Raw genomic sequence first — 17546 nt, 5'->3', positions numbered from 1 at the left:
CCTTTTAATTATAGAAACATTGCTGAATGTCCCTAAGGTGCTATCCTGAATAGTGTATACAGTACATAAGTAAAACACTCCTATTAGAAAATAGATTAAGATGAAGCCTTAACACCCTTTCAGATCAGCGCAATTGCCTAAAAGATAATGATCCCTTGGAACATGCAGCACTGCCTCTGGAGGCGTTTAAGTAAGAATTAATTAGAGATTAGTGTCAGGTAGACAAGATACTGCTTCAGTTAATTGAATCAGTTGGACAGTCCCCTTTGAATTTATGAGCTGATATCCATCATTGCATATGCGTTTTTGGAAGTTGTGGTTTGGAATTTATCACCGTTTGCCAATCCATTCTAAAAATCCATAGAGGATTATCTGGAATGAAATGTCCTGTGAACCACTACATAATTCATGAATGAGTTGGCAGCTTTTTTTTAAATGTCAGTTCTGTCTGTTTAAAAGAATTTATTGTGGTAACATAAAATGTGTGTTTTAAATACTAACCTAAAGCTGTCCTTCCCCTCCCTTTATTTTCTGCTCTCCCTCCCCTGCAAGCTTCCATAGTGACTGTCATACAGCTTGTCAACAATGTAGTTGACACTATAGAAAATGAAGGTATTTATTTTTTTCTTTATTATTCTGCCACTGCTTCCTTTTTTCTTTGTGAAACCTTACTGTAGAACCTCACTAATTTACACTGACCAGCAAACTCACTGCAAGTAATTTAGATTTCTAAATTAACAAGCTCACAGACAAACATGAGAAAATAAGAGCTAGAGTGATGTATCTGGGCTATATCAGGTGACATACAGCCCAAGGAAAGGTACATAGGGATTGATTCTGCTCTATTCAAGTCAGTAGGAAATTTTTTTCATTGGCTTGAATGAAAGAAGGATCAAGTTCATAATGTAGCCAAATAGCTGCATCGAGCCTACGTGAAGAAGTTGAGATAATGGGGAGAATGTATGGGAACTGTTCTACCCCTGATTGCATAGAGGCTGTGTCTTTTACTCAGGAACTGGGGACTATAGATTGGTAAGGACATGGCTAGTTTGTCCTAAAATAACACTGTGCCACTGTGTGTTATTCAGTAAATCACAAGTGTTATGACAACAGTATCGTGTGCCAGTCAGTCAGGGTAAGGCCTACAATCGCCCTTTGGCATTAATGTGAATGGAGCACTGGATTTGACTTGGGATACCTGAGCTGTAACCCCTGCTCTGCCACTGGCCCCCTGGATGATTTTGGGCATTTCACTTCATCTCCTCATGCCTCAGTTACCCAGCCTGTCAAGACAGAGGTATTGTTACTGCATTTTCAGGGCAGTTCGTTTCATCTTAATTGCTAGTGGCACTGAGATGTACTAATACTTTTGCTTGCTTATTTCCTGAGTTGTAAGAACATGCCTTACACAGTTGTCTCATTATGCAGTATCATTTAAAAACTAAAAACAATAAATATAAACAAAATAAAGCATTAAGTAACCAGTGTCAGCTCATCAAATAAACTTCAGTCTGCAAAAAAGGAAGCAAGGAAAACCACCAGCATGGCACCCCAGCCACCTTGGACAGATGCTTAAGACCTCAGACCTGTCCTACAAGTCAGTGGGACGAACGGGTTATGCAAGTCAGCAAATTAGTGAGGTTCTACCAGAGAGTGAAAATATACAGCTCCTAAAGTACCCTGACCTGGGTACCATGTCTTTGTACTGACTGAAGACAGCTGGATTGATAGCATAATGCTGGTTACAAAAAGAGTGTGCACAATATTTGAATGTTCAGGGTCCTCGCAACCTGCAAGCCCCTTTCACCCTCCCCAGGCACACATCAGATACCAGTTTTCAGCTAGCATGCTATTAACTGATCGTGTTCCATCACCATGTAAACTGTACATCATGCTTGGTGCTGGGTGAGAGTTCTGTGCAGTAATAAGTGACAATAAATAGTCTGAAAGATCCCCCACCCCATTTATCTCAGTCCTGGCTGGGTAACATAAATTTACAGATTTTAAGGCCATTAAACAACAATTATGATGATATATTCTGCCATTCTACAATAAGGCAATCCAGAATTGTTACCCCATAGTTTCCTGCATGTAGCCCAGCACCTCGTGGTTGAATTAGAAAGTCTCTTTCAGATAGCATAGCAACTGGTTCTCTTCTGCTGTTTAACATAAAACCTCCCCACACTGAAATGCCTTTCTCCCCAGCAGCTGGCACAGCAGAGCAGTTTGCAGCCCTTGGGGATGGAGTGGTGGGGCACAGATCCTTCAGTTTCTTAGCTGACAGTTGCATTAAATAGATTTGTACTCGGTTCTATTAAAGTCCTTATGCTAGGCCCATCGTTGTGGTATCTGATTTGTTTGAAGCAGCCCTGAGAATGGCAGATTGGTATATTTCTGTTTCAAAGTGAATGAGAAAAATGGACTTAATAGTTTTAAACCTCACAGCTCTTTGTACTAAGAATTCCAGCTCTGATTTCATTTCATATCTATTCAAGAATGGCAAATAATTATGATGAGAGAAGAGGAATATGACTTAGTGATACAAATAACATTGTAATTTATCCACTTATGCCTATATTTGACTGGTCCAGTTTATCTTGCACATTAAAATATAGAACAATTAAAAGTGCTGCTTAAACAGCATAGAACCAGCTGTATTTTGGAAGTATGCATGCCATAAGAGTTTTATATTTTCACATGTAATCCTGTCCTAGTAACAAGCTTTGAATTATCAGTTTTTACTTTCCACTTTGTATCTGACAGTGTCTGTTATGGATCAAGGACAAAACTACAACAGAGGTGACTTTTCTGAGATACTTTTTGCCTGTTGGACTCTTCCAGGGAGGAGAGGGCACTGGTCTAGTTTCCTTGTTGTTGACATGCTTCATCTGTCTTCTCACTTACAAATGTTGTTGCGTCCAAGTTCTGCATGAGTGGTGCACTGAGTTTTGCCATCCAGTTCTTATTTCAGGGACCAGCTGAAGTTTTCAGTCTCTCAGTCATTCACTTTTTGTGTCTTTATACTTGCTTTTTTGAAAGGACAGGTGGGGGCATTAGGTGGGATGTTGTGAGCATGCTGGATGTATATTTTAATCCTGGTGAAAAATATTAATTTGCAAATGTATAGCTTTTGTTTCTTGGACTCATAATTTCTCATATAACTCACTAGCATCCTTCAATATGAAATGCCTTACACTGGTCATGTTTTGTTCCTTGAATGTTTTTGTTGGCATCGTGACATGATGTTGTTTCTCCTCCCCCTGGTCAGAGCATGGCTGACCAGTGTTAATGAGCTATAACGCATGCTGATCGCATTACATCTGCAGTGTACATTTGTTGTGACTATAAGAATTTGCTCTTTAATCACGAAGGAGCATGCAATAGATTTTTGGTTTTCTTAGAAAGTTATACTCAGGGCATCATTGTGGGTTTGTTTCCTGTTCCAGCTTATCATTGGGACACCTCTGATTGGATGCCAAATGCTCGCTTATCTGACATTGAGGAAGTGCCCAATTATGAAACCACGGATGGAGGCTCAGTTCATCATGGCAGCACAAGAGAGCTGGAGACAGATTACTACCTTGGCGGCTATGATATTGACAGCGACTACCCGCCTCCTCACGAAGAGGAGTTTTTAAGTCAGGACCAGTTACCGCCCCCTCTCCCTGAGGATTATCCAGACCAATATGAAGCCCTTCCACCGTCGCAGCCAGTTTCAATGGCCAGTACAATCAGCCCAGATTGCAGGCGACGGCCGCAGTTCCATCCTAGCCAATACCTCCCTCCTCATCAGTTCCCCAATGAGACAGACATTTCTGGGTCTCAGACTGGGAATGAATTTAGTACTTTTGCTGTAGTCCCAGGTCAGAAAGCAGAAAACATTAGTGCAGGTAAGATGCCCTTATCATTGCACAACTCTCTGGATGCCTCCTCATCCGATGTCTCAGCCAGCTGTGGCTTTGATGATTCTGAAGTGGCCATGAGTGACTATGAAAGCGTGGAGGAACTCAACCTGGACAATATTCACATTCCATTTGTGGAGACTCAGCAGCAGACACAAGTGTAAAGGAGACTTTTTTGTCATTTGGTCCAATTAACAGTATAAATATTGAGAAGAAATTTTGCTAAAGATGTATCTATATATATTGGGCAAGGCATAAAGGCAGTATAGCTTACTATTAACTTGTTCAGAAATGATACTGTATGTGCAGATACAAAGAGACTGAGTGTGTTAAAAGTTATGCCACAAAATTGTTACCAACAATCCAGAGAATATGTACCTTGTATTTATTATCCAGCATATACAGAGTTTGAGTGAGGGGTCACAATTTCATGTTTATGTTATCTTTCCCCTTTCTCCCCCAGTTTTGTGTAGTATTGTATTATTAAAAGTGTTACAGTGTTATAATCTCCCCATAGTATTAGTGAACAGGTAAGGATGTTTCCAACAGGTATTGCTGCATGACATTTTGTGTCAGGTGAAGAATAGGAGAAATTGATAATTTAGGCTGCCCTCAACCCTGACACAGCATAGACTTAAACAGAAACACTCTTGATGCTGTTAAAAATAGCATTTAAAAGTCATAGAAGTCATAGAGAAGTGGGACTGGAAGGGATCTGCAGCGGTCCTCTAGTCCAACCCCGTTCTTGAGGCCAAATCATCCCTATCCAGACCATCCCACATAAAGCATAGTCTAAACTCTACATATGAGTGCCCTCATCCCTGACACAACATAGACCTAACACCTTAACCTACCACAGGTAAAGCAGGAGAAACACAGCAGCCAACGTCCTGCTTCTATAACAGGTTGTCAAATTATGCTCAAGAGGTCCTGGAAAGAGAGCCAAACCCTCAGAAAATCCCCATAGTCTATACCAATCTGACCATGGGGTAAAATTCCTTCCTGAGCCCAAATATGGGAATCGGTCTGACTCTGCGTGGAGGGGCAAGACCCTCTAGGCAAGAACCTCCAGCTTTGCTCCAAGCAGGAGAATCAGCAAACCCCAGCTGACGTCCTTAGCCTTAGCTGTAGGCATAGCTATGCCTAGATCATCCCCAACCAATGGCTGTCTAACCTCTGTTTGAACACCTCCAGTGACGGAGAGTCCACAGCTTGCCTAGGCAGTATATTATACTGCCTCACTACTATCATAGTGAAGACGTTTTTTGGTTATTGAATCTAAATTTACTTTACTGCAACTTCAAGCCATTTTCCACATCCTTCTCTCTGCAGCAGCAGAGAAAAGGTGCTTTCCTTCTTCTTTATGGCTTCCCTTCAAGTATTTGAAGAGTCCTATCATGTCCCCTCTTAAGCATCTTTTCCACAAGCTCAAGATGTCTAGCTCCTTCAGCCCTTCCTCACATGACTTGCCTTTCAAGCCCTTGATCATCTTTGTTGCCTACCTCTAGACCCTCTCTAATTTCTTTTTTTAAAATGTGGAGCCCACAGCCATATGCAGTACTCCAGATGAGATCTACCACTGCCAAGCAGAGCTGCACTATCACCTCTTGTGTCTTGTACCTAATGCTTCTGTTGATGCAACCCAAAATCACAGTGGCCTTTTGTGTGGCTGCATCACACTGCAGACTCATATTGAGTCTGTGGTTCATCAAGACTCCCAAGTTCTTTTCCATAGAGCTGCCATCCACCCAGGTGTCTCCCCTTTTGTATTTGTTTTTTTTGATTATTCCTCCCAAGGTGCAGCACTTTGCATTTGTCCACATTGAATTTCATCCTGTTAGTTCTAGCCCAAGTTTCCAATCTGTCGGGATTCTTCTGAATTGCGCTCACATTCTCCGACATGTTCACAGTCCTTCCCAGTTTCATGTCATCTTCAAACTTGCTGTAGAAGCTTTCTGTGCCAGCATCCAAATTGTTAATAAATGTGCTGAACAGCACCAGGCCCTGTAGCACTCTATTCAAAACCCCCTGCCATTCTGACATAGACCCGTTAATAATTACCCTTTGCTTATGGCTAGTGAGCCAGTTATCTATCCACCTTATAGACTTTTATTCAGCCCACAGTTTTCCATTTTGTTAATGAGAAGTTGTGCCAGACCTTGCCAAAAGTCTTGCTGGAGTCCAGATACACAGTATCCACAGCATTCTCTTCAACATGTCAAAGATAAGTTACTGGTCATCTGTCCACAAATACCTATCTATAGTTTCATATATATGAATGAAACTATAGATAAGTATTTATGGACAGATGGCCAACAATAGAATTTATTTCTAGCTTGTGTACATAGAGAGACACATATATATACTGTGCATATTTTACACCAATCTATCAGTCCTAAAACTTAATTTCAGGGCCTTAAACAGTGAAAATGTCCAAATATTGCAAAATTAGACATGCTAACAGCTAGGCTCTGCCCTGTCATACATGCATGCATCTCCTATTGAACTTGCATATGGAATGTGAGCATGTATTTGAGGATAGACCTAAGACCCAACTACTGCATTGTGCTGCTATTATTTTCACCTTCTGTGCATTGGCAACAGATTTTAACTGCAGTAAGCATGCTATGGCATTCCCATGAAGCTGGTTGTAATTAATTTGCATACAGCATTCTGTCAACTGTCTTAAGTTAGTAGGTCAGCTGCAACTGGAGTACATCCATCCCTAGAGTCTGTGGTGTAAGCCTTAGGTTATGTAAATTAACATATTCATTTGGAGCTGTGTTGATTTATAGTAGCTGAGGACTAGCCCTGTGTTCTTTGCTTGATGCCTGGGCTTTTCACTGTTCCAAACTTCCAGAGATACAGAGCGGAGTATGCTGCAGTAGAATATTGTAAGACAGTAAAACACCACACAGTCAGGCTGGTTGGAGTAGAAGTCCTCAGGTATTTATTAGCCTGAGCAGTTTAAATGCAATATGGGGATCTGTGATTTTCACTCATTGCAGTGAGAATACACAGATGCCCTTTGCCCAGTGCTGTGAAAATATTGTTTTGCCATCATTGCAAGCAGTTTTATAGCGTTTGTATGTCTCTATATTCTACAATGAATAGCATGTCTGCAGTTTTCATTGTCCTAGCTACTTCCTTCTACAGCAGAATCTGTTATTCTGAAGCTCTATTGAGTAAGTAGATCATTATGGGCTTGGGGATGCTCTAGCAGTTTTCCTATTTCTGCTTCATCCTACTTTTGATCATACAGTGCAACTGGGTTGTTTCACTGCTTGTATTTTATGATGAGATATTCTTGGCTGAATTGAATTTTAGTCATAAGTTAGTCATTAGCCATTTCTTATCATAAATTGATATTTGTTTACATACTGCCCCCTGGGAAAACAGAAGAATGATTGTAGCTTGTAACACTTTTAATAAAACTGGATCTCTACATCAGCGTGCTTGGTGCCTCTATCCAACATGCCATACATTAGTAAGGGATTGGAAACACACTGTCTTTTGGATCAGGTCACAATTCTTTATGAGAAAAAAAATTTAGTTACCATATGAAGAGGTACATGAATAAAAGAGGTGGGCTTCTAGGCAACAGGGTGTACTGCACATACAAGTATTATGAAGTACTTGCCCATATATAGTTTCTGTTCATTGAATTTATGATTGTTATTTGGTTGGTTTCCTCAAAGTAGACATGCTTCTGTAACAGTGATATGTTCTGAATGTGTTCATGCTATGTTTCAATCCCCTTTCCTTCTCCCCCATCACCCCCATGGTATCACAAAAAGTATATTTGAAATCTGTATCACAAATTTCAAGGAAATTGAGGGATTTCCTGACAAACCATGGAATAGTTTAGCAAAGACTGAGGCACAGATACAGTTAGGCAGAATGACTGTACATTACTGGTAAAGTTTACAATGCAGAGAAACAGTTGCAAGGAATAAATTAAAATAACTAGGAGCATTTAAGGATAGGGACATTTACGGTGTTTAAAATAATAAAAAGCTGCAAGTTTAGCTAATGTGCAATAGTTTTAAGGCTGACATGAATTTTGAAGAATTGAATCCTCTTTGAGCTCATGGCTGTGGTATACATGGGGTTTGCTTCAGTTGACTGTGTTGTAGTACATTTTTAACTATTCTGCAATTGATTCTGTATTAGCTCCCAACTAGTTACTAAACGGACCCACCATCTTTTTTCTGTCATGAAAGTTTTCAAGAGATGGATGTTTCCTTGAGATACTGATATCTGAAGTTATTTTCCCTACGAGGGCATATCAAAAGTGTCACAAGGGGTAATACAACTGGGAGTGCAGCAGTCGCCAGACCAGAAAAGACCAAACTTGTTGCCTCCGTGACATCTTGTCAGTAGTGAGCTTCACAGATAAAATACACAAACCTTAAACATACACCGCTTCTTCTGTGTTTTACATTTTATTGCCATTTCATTTCGTCAAGAACCTGTCTGTTAACATGTGGCACAGACGGATAAATCAGAGTACCTCTTTAACCTCCTCTGCTCCATTCGTCATGTTCTAAACCTCCAAATCTTCTCTCCAAGTGAAACAGAGCCAGTCGAATCAGTCTCTCCACAATCAGAAATGCCTGAATGCTTAGCACCACTTCTGTTGCCTATTTTTCTTCTGCTTCTTTTTGACAAAGTGACCAAATGTAAAAGCAGTTCCCAAGATGAGACCCCTATGCAGGATTGACAGCGTGGAAGAAACATTCAATTCTTCTCTCTCCTCAATATGGCTCTGTATTTTATTGGGGTGTTTTTAATTATTGCTGTAGTTTGATGAATCCTAACATCCTCTGCACTCCGCTGGGAGGCCATTAGTGCATGATAAAGGAATTGTTCCACCTAACGTGCATTTCTTTGTCCAACGTATGATGATTTTTTTCTGTTTTTGTTTCCGAGGTACCTACTTGGGTCAGACATTTCTTGAAAATCCCTGCTACTTTTAACTCTCATAAATGATTTGTGCCTGTATCACAAATCATATTCCTGCAGGTGGCTCCATGACATAATATTTCCCTTCAGCTTCAGCTGTGGGAGAGCTCTCACAGAAATACTTCAAGCCTTTTTAATTCTCAAATGATGATATTCCACAGCAGAACCACATGGTTAAAGACACTCTTTGTTGTTGTTGGGTTGTTTGGGTTTTTTGCTAAAAAAAAAAGACTTTAAAAAGACGGGAAGAAAGGTGGGATGGATGAGCGTGCATCACTTGGTCAGAACAATCTGTATCGTATTTTGAAGGTTTTTGTGGGTATGACTTGGATGAAGCCTCACTTCTGTTTCTGCTGAAAGGCCAGCTTCTCATTTACACATTCACAGCTTCTCATTTACATCAATGTCCCTGACAACATAGAAGGCCATATAGCGGGTGTCAATGTAATGTATACTGCCAATACCACATGAAGTGGCCTTAGTGTAAAATGAAAACCTGGGCCTGCATGCTTCCCATAATTATGCTTAACATTTTTCCTCCAGTTTATGACCTTCCTGGAAAAACAATACCTGGGCATTGAGGGTATAGGGTATGATTCCTACCCTACCTTGGCTTCTCTCTCTGCAGGGTAAAAGAAGAGTGGCATGAGGGAGCCCTAATGTGTCCAAAGTAGGATTCCCCTGGCACAAGCACTGAAGAAGGCTCATGTAGGGCTGCCTTTTCAAGGCCGTCTCTCAAGCCATGGCATGGAAGGACAGACCACCACATGAAAAACTGTAGTGATACAGGACAGTGCTGTGACTCCAGCACTTCCCCATGAGGATGCTGTAGCTGAGAGGCCCTTGGGGGCCTTACTGCCTTTGGGGCAGTCCAGCATCTTAAGGATGCAAAGTTGACTCAAAGCCACCTTAGCCTGCAAATTCTGTGCTCTACCCCTGAGACCTTGCCCCGATCATGTTCTGTAGAGAAGGGAAACCTGGGTGCTTTCCCCATCCCACCTCCCAAAACTCCGTTTTTTATCTTGTTATTGATCCCTTAGTGTGCTATAAAGCAGTGCCAACACTTATATATTGAGAAACACTCCTTTCTCTCCTTTGAGAAACTTAGAACCAATCTGGGGGGGTGAGAATACATGCCAATGAAATGCTGATTGCAAGGCAGCCAACAGTCCTGTCCCCAATAAAAAAAAAAGCTTATGGCATAGGAACAACCCTACAATCAGCATGAATTAAGGCATTGTGACCTATGCCTGAGCATAACTGTAGCTCTTTCCTTAAAAGAGTAACATCATTAATAATTAAGAAAAACAGCTACTTTAAACCAATATCCACCTTTGTTGGAGACATGTTGCTTTTTTTGTCATTTTCTTGAATTACTACATGAGGACTTCCAGAAAGTGAAAGGTTTCAAAGGGGGCGAGACACGTTGCCAGGCACAGTATGAAGCATACTCCGCGGTGGAGTTCTGCGTTTTCTTGCCAGTTTCCATCTCTGTCCTCTCAGTACATATAACTTGATATAAGCCCTTGAAGTTAGCAGTATTATCCATTATCCTGCATTGCCTTTAATGTGTTTTGTAGACCTGACTTTTAGTATCACTCATTGACAAGTAGGGGTATTGATTTAGCATATAGCTATGTCATACGTGGGAGGGGCAGGCAGGCGGGTGGTTGGAGAAAGAATGAAAATAAATTCATTTCTTTATGAAATAAAAGCAATAATTACAAATGTGTAGTATTATATGAAGGCCATAACTAGTCTTTACCAATGTTAAGGGCGCACTTGAACTGTATTGTGGGAAGAGAGTGGAACCATCAGTACTGTAATATTCTTCTCATAAGAATACCTGAATTGCTACTATTTCACAATTTTATGAGCCCACACTACTGCTTTTCGGAAATGACAAAAGTGTTTGGGAAATGGAAGCAGTTCTCTTTAAAGCACTGTATGAGAAAGATTGTCTTGTAAATTTTACCTGTTACAAGCAGGCTGGTTTGTAAAAGATGTATGTTTTGGTGTCTAAAAAGAAGTTTATAAAATAATGTATATAACGGTTTCAAATTACCAGGCTTTTGTAGATATTTGATGCCAATCAGGTCGCTTTAATTTGTTTGTTTTGTTTGTTTGTTTGATATAATTCTAAAGAGTCACCCAAGTTGGTTTAACCTTTCAAGGTAACAGCAAAAAAAAAAAAAAAAAAAAGTTTTAGATTTGAAACAATGGTAATTTTTAATCATTTCAAACTACTGTAACTTTCCTTTTGGTTCATATCTTTTCATTTAACTTTTTTCTGTTTTTAAGATGATTTTTTTATTGACTTTTTTTAAATGAATGTGTTTTGCACAAAAAACTAGAGACATGATTTTTATGCCATTTCAAGTAGGTATTAAAATCGGTCATTTTCTTCAGTGACAACAAAAAAGCAGCCTTATGCAAAAGGGAAGGTTATCACTTTGAGTGGATATAGCCCCTCATCCGAAGACTAATTGTTCCTTCATAATTGCTGTTGGCAGTATTGTCTTGTGTTCTTTTGCTATAAAAACAAAACCGAACAAAAAAGTGTACAGGTTTGTAACTGCCAAAATTTGCTAAAGTTGATGGTTAAAACAAGTTTTCAAGTAAAAAGTACCCTTGTGTTGACTGTTTATTGAATTTATTCCCCTTTTGGAAACATGTTGAAAGGAGGGATTCAGAAGAGGCACTGCGTTCCAGAAAAAGGATCTCAGAAGAGGTAATGTTAGGAAAATTTCAAGTTTTATTCTTCCTACCATGTGTGGTACTGCAGAAAGCATGGCACATTTCAGATTGTATTAATACTTTGCATTGTTACATTGCAGCAGTGCATCATATGAGACCTCACTCCCAAGCTTGGTCTACACTACAAAGTTTTGTTGATAGAAGCACTTGAGTTTGACTGCATCTATAAATACAGTTGATGAAAGCCAGCAAACCCCGGCTTTTGTCACCTGACTCACTTCTCTGAATACAGGACTTCAGCAAAATACCAGTGTGTTAGGTCACTTTGGGAACAGTTACAATTTAGGTCTCTTGCCCCCATGCAACCTCACACAGTGAGCAATCTCAGCACTAGGAAAGCAGACCTGTACTCCAGCAACATCTGTAACTGTAGGCCAACAAATGTTCTAGTAACAGATATTTTTAGTGGTGACAGCACTACAGACTGGGACCTCATTGGGACTGTACCCACAGGTGCAAAAAAGGCATTCCTTCCCCTCAATATATTCCAGTCTACTCAGGTTTTGTTACCACGGGGAGTCCTCTCTCCCACAGTACTCACTTTGAACATGCTTGCATTCTCTGATATCCTGCCCTTAGCATTGCAAGGAAGAAAATGTGTTGCAGAGACCTTCAAACACATTTTAATTTTTTTACTTAGGACAATCATGAATCTCTCTTTTTAATATGATTTAATAGTGAGGCACTACATGGCCTAATCTTATACTACATTGAAAACGAATTATGCACCAACCCAGGAAAAACATGCATATGTGCGTGCCTTCCATCTGAGAAATGATAAAGGCCAGCATTAACATGGTCTGGGACGCCATTATCCCACTGTCCAAACCCAGTTTACCTTGGAGTCACCCTTGATCAAGCCCCCTCATACAAAGAACATCACAAAGACAAAAGTAAAGGTGAGCATGCATGACGTTTTATATAAGCTCACCAACTCAAAATGGGGAGCTAGCCCCTCATCCACATGAGCCACGACTCTAGCTCTCAGCTTCTCTTCTGCTGAGTATGCGTGCTCTATAAGGGAGAGATCACTACATGCTAAGCGTCTTGACCCCATTCTGAATAATAGCTGCCAATGCATCACAGGATGTCTGAAGCCTACCAGCCTAAACAGTGTGTACCTGCTGGCTGGCATTGCTCTGCCTGGCATTAGAAGAGCAGTGGCCAGCAGGAAAAATGATTAAGATAAACCGAAGATTAAGATGTGAGACACCCGCTGTACAACCACCCCACAGCACATTAATGACTGAAGTCATGCAGGAGCTTCCTCACCAGCACCCAACCTCTGAATGCCCACCAAAGGAGACATGACTACAGACCTGGAACAAGAGGCTGAAAAAAAAACCTGACAGCAAAAAAATGGACATTTCAGAAGCCGAATCCTTACCAGGGGCTAATGAACAATGGCAAAGGTGGTGATATCCCATCCACCTATGCACTGAAGTTGGATGCTCCAAGGAACTAAAGAAGAAGTTTGGCTATACCATTAGTTCGACCACCTGAGACTGTGGCACAGACCCTCAAACTTTGCAGCGCTTGCTGCAATACCTGTTGCTGAAAGGCACATGTACAATGAAAGATCTTGCTAAGTACAATAAACAAGCACAAATATGCATAACAAAATGGTCAAATGTAATGTAGAGACACAAAAAGAAGAATATGATTTCCACAAAGAATTGCTGGGGTTTAGTATGCCACCTCAGAGGTATAATGTTTCCAGGATGGCATCCTGCTAAGCTACACATAACTCAGAAAACTGCTTGAAACCAATCTACTGATCAGAATTCAAATGCTATTCCATGATGCCCTGGAAACATGGATTTTAAGTTTCATATTGGGAAAGTAAAGCACATGCAAGTGAAAAATTTTTATTCCTCCCTGTAACAGGGAACACTTACCCTCTTACTGAATGGAAAAGAAAGAGGGACAGAGGTCAGAAGAGTTAAAAATAAGAGAACAGCGAAGGGGAGGCAGGTGAGCAGTGCTGAACCTAGACTCCTGGTGGCCCTGGGTGAACTTTTAGCATTGGGCTCCCCTTTCCCAGAGATAATGATTTTTTGTTGCAACAGTGTTTATCACATCTGTGATATATTGATGTCCTTAAATAGTTCATTCTCAATTGATAACATTGCCAGACCTATATATGCACCATATTAAAACTTTTTTTTGCAATTTTATTTTTCATTTTCAGGCCTGCTTTCTGCCCAGGCCCCAGGTCCAAGGCAGCTGCATAGTTTGCCCATGCCTGAGTCCAGGTCTGCAGGTGAGAGAATGGAGGGCTAGTCCCTTTAAGAGACAAAACAGGGGCTGGTAAAATGGCTTGGAAATCATGTAATTAGCAGCTCATTCACAGGTGCTGGGAGTTGAGTCTGTGTGTGACACCTGGCTACTTAAACCCCTGCTCAGGACGGGAAAGGGGAGAAATGCATCCAAGCAGGACTGCAGTCAGCATCCCTGGGAGGCAAGCAAAGCACCAGCATCAGAGGGAGCTCTGAAGCCAGAGCGAGCCAATTCGGCTGCAAGGAAGTAAACAGACTGCCAAGAAGAGTAATACAGCCAACTGGTGAGACAACCACAATACCGAGGGAAAGGAAAACTCTAATGTAAAAGGAGAGACCCTTTTGTTTGCTTTCTTACCTTTGAGCTACAACAGAGGTGGAGGCCCTTACGTCATTAAGCAACATTTGAGCTTTTTATTTCTACGTTCTTAAAAACTGTTAAATGGAGGTTTGGGTTGGGATGATTAAAGGGCTGGCAGAGGTCCTAGCAAAGTCTGAACAGGGCAGGGACAGGGACAGGTGCCCAGTGCCCGGGAAGAGCTGATAGGGGCCTGGACTGTGTACGATGAGGTCTTAGGAAGAATACATACCAGGAGATGGACCCCGGTGCTGCTACCTGACTCTCAAACTTAACCATTAAGGCCAAGTTGTGGCAGGTGAATAAAGGAGGTGAAGCAGGGAATGGGGAAGATCATGACAGGTGACTCAGCTCCAAGGGACCAGGGAAAACAGGCGGATTCCCTGTTTGTAGGGGTAGCTGTTACACTCCCAAAAGGACAAAAGTTTATGTTCTAAGGCCCTCCATCCTAATTTCCTTTCTGCTTTAACTTCCAGTTCTGCTTTTGCTACCTTTACTTTTTTGTTTTTTTTTAATGCAATAGAAAACAATATACATATGTTTATGACATAGTTCAGGTTGTTATACAAATGCATAGTATCCTCTCTCTTCCATATACTATATACATGTCAACCTGAACTGTCACAGACAATCAGCCATAAAGGTAAAAGGGAAATAAAGAAAGAAAAAAAGAGGGGAGGATGGATAGAAGAAAGATGTGTGCAATAAGTAACAATCTAGCTACCAAAATATTCCAGGAAGCCTTCCAAACGGCATTAATCTTTTCAAAACAGTTTAGCCTGCTACCCATGACCGTCTCCATAGATGCTGGCTGTGCCATCTCATTGTGCTGGATTTGACCCTTGGAGATGTTCCAGCACTACTTTTCCAGTGCAATCTAATCCCACATATTACTAATAAGGCCTACTATAAGAGTGAAATTTGGGAAGGATTCAGTTTTAATTAATTAGGCGTAACCCCAGCACACACATAATACACATATGCCAAAGGTATTGGTGCTGTGTTCAAAACCAGATTAGCTCTAGTTATAATTTCTTTCCAAAAAGAATCGATAATGGGCATGACCAAAATGAGACCACGCATTGGCTGCAATAAATCACCTCTCCAAGATGTATCTACTGGAAGTGTATTTATTATTCTAAGCGTAGAGGATGCCCAGTGATAATGAAAAATGATCTTTTGTTGTATAAGACAAAGACTAAAATCAATTGATGTTTGAATACTGTGAGTTGCTGATTTCCATTGGGATTCTGTCACCTGTCTACCTAGGTCTCCATTCTACATGTTTTGGTAGATAATAGCAGGAATACTCTGGGATATTTTAATACCCAAATACATTATGTGTTGTGCTTGCCATTGAAACTACTTTTGCTAAATATATCCATTTTGTTGTATTTAGTCCAATTAACTCAGGTTTGGTCCAATTAATTTTATAACCAGTTAAATTGCCAAAATTGTTGATTAATGATAATAGGGCAGGATCTGTCATGTTGTAACAGAAGTATTAGTGCATTCAATGCCCTGCAAACAATAGGATTTTGTGTTCAGTGGGCATGTCTACACATGTGCTCTACTTCGCATTAAACTAATCTCTATGTACACAGCAATTACTGCACAGTAGATTCATTTAAAACATTGTTTGCTAGTACCCACAGATACAGGTACTAGAAAATGGTGCTTTAAACTAATACAGGGGTTGTCAACCTGGGGTACACATATCCCTGGGGGTACTTTGAACGCTCCCAGGGGATACACGGGGGTGGGCAGGGATGGAGCGCTGCCACACCACACCACTGCCTCACGGGAGCAGGGCAGGTGGAGAGCAGGGCCGTACAGATGCTGCACTGCCGCTGTTCGCCACCCCTCTGCTACATGTCCAGCAACTTGCCACCCCCCACCCCCAGCTCCACCCCCCATCTCCCACTCCTCTCCCCAGGGGTACACTTACTAAAAAGGGGGCTGCCAGGGATACACTTATTAAAGTTGAAAACCCCTGAACTAGTACATCAAGAGTACAGAGGAGAGCTACTCATATGGTTAGAGGCCTGCAGGGAAGGCCCTGTGAGGAAAGGCTGAGGGACCTGGACCTTTTCAGCCTCCGCAAGAGAAGCCTGAGGGGGGATCTTGTGGCAGTACACATATTCACTGGGGGTGGGCGGGCAGCAGGGAATAGGAAATACTCTATTTACCACAGCACCCCTTAGAATAACCAGAAACAATGGCCACAAGCTGATAAAGGGTAGATTTAGGTTGGACATCAGAAAGAACTTCACGGTTTGGGCTGCCAGAGTCTGGAACTGGCTTCCAAGGGAGGTGGTGCTCTCCCCTACTTTGGGGGGTCTGCAAGAGGAGACTGGACAAGGACCTGGCTGGGGTCACATTTATAGCATCTATGAATCGAAGTGCACATGTAGACAGTGACAGGGAACAAATTACTTCCAGTCAGCCCAGGAAGCAGGGGGCCACAACTGCTGCCTGACTAAGCCCAACACACATTCACAAAACAAACTGTATATTAGTTTAAAACATGAGAGGAAAGCTCAGTTTTATACTGGTGTCAGACAAAATGGACATTGCATGCAGAAATTAAAAGACCCGGAGCAAGGTATAGTCTAATGGTTTCAATAAAGCAATAGTTATCAGGAACTCCTGAATTTCCATGCCACATTTAGTGTTGGATCCTCCTGCATCAACCTCATCTCAATCCATGCAAAAATAATGGAGCATGTCCTCAAGGAATCCATTGCTATATACTTGGAGAAGGTGGTGATTAGGAACAGTCAGCATGGATTCACTAAGGCCAAGTCATGCCTGACCAACCTGATTGCCTTCTATGATGAGATGACTGGCTCTGTACATGCAGTGTACGTGATATACCTTGCCTTTAGCAAGCTTTTGATATGGTCACCCACAACATTATGGCAAACAAGCTAAGGAAGTATTGGTTGAATGAATGGACTGTCAGGTAGATAGAAAACTGGCTGAAGCGTCAAGCTCAGGGGGTAGTAATCAATGGCTTGATGTCTGGTTGGCAGCCAGTATCAAGTAAAGTGCCCCAGGGATTGGTCCTGCAGCTGTTTTTGATCAATGTCTTCATCAGTGATGGTGGAAGCTGTCATAGAGTGCACCCTCAGCAAGTTTGCAGATGACACCAAGCTGGGGGGAGTAGTAGATATACTGGAGGCTAGGGCTAGGATTCAGAGAGACCTAGTCAAATTGGAGGATTTGGGCCAAAAGGAATTTCCTGAGGTTCAACAAGGACAAATGCAAAGTCCTGCACTAAGG

At 41.4% G+C, this 17546-nt stretch overlaps 1 protein-coding gene across 5 annotated transcripts in view; it reads left to right on the top strand.

The window, feature by feature from the left end:
- The window catches only part of FAT3 (FAT atypical cadherin 3), a 661489-nt gene extending 645708 nt beyond the window's left edge, over positions 1 to 15781 (top strand). For 3 of the 5 annotated variants that reach the window (XM_090030584.1, XM_090030586.1, XM_090030585.1), the window contains exons 26-28: positions 553 to 612; positions 2764 to 2799; positions 3447 to 15781. In XM_090030584.1, the coding sequence (XP_089886710.1) occupies positions 553 to 612; positions 2764 to 2799; positions 3447 to 4066 (716 nt within the window). In that variant the 3' untranslated portion in view covers positions 4067 to 15781. The remainder of the gene's footprint in view (positions 1 to 552; positions 613 to 2763; positions 2800 to 3446) is intronic. The other 2 variants (XM_090030587.1, XM_090030588.1) reach the window with 2 other exon arrangements.
- Positions 15782 to 17546: the final 1765 nt, after the last annotated feature.

The sequence above is a fragment of the Crocodylus siamensis genome, chromosome 1 (assembly GCF_052110815.1).
Source record: "Crocodylus siamensis isolate JL-2025a chromosome 1, ASM5211081v1, whole genome shotgun sequence".
Classification (NCBI taxonomy): Eukaryota; Metazoa; Chordata; order Crocodylia; family Crocodylidae; genus Crocodylus; species Crocodylus siamensis.
This window is presented reverse-complemented; position numbering and strand designations above follow the sequence as displayed.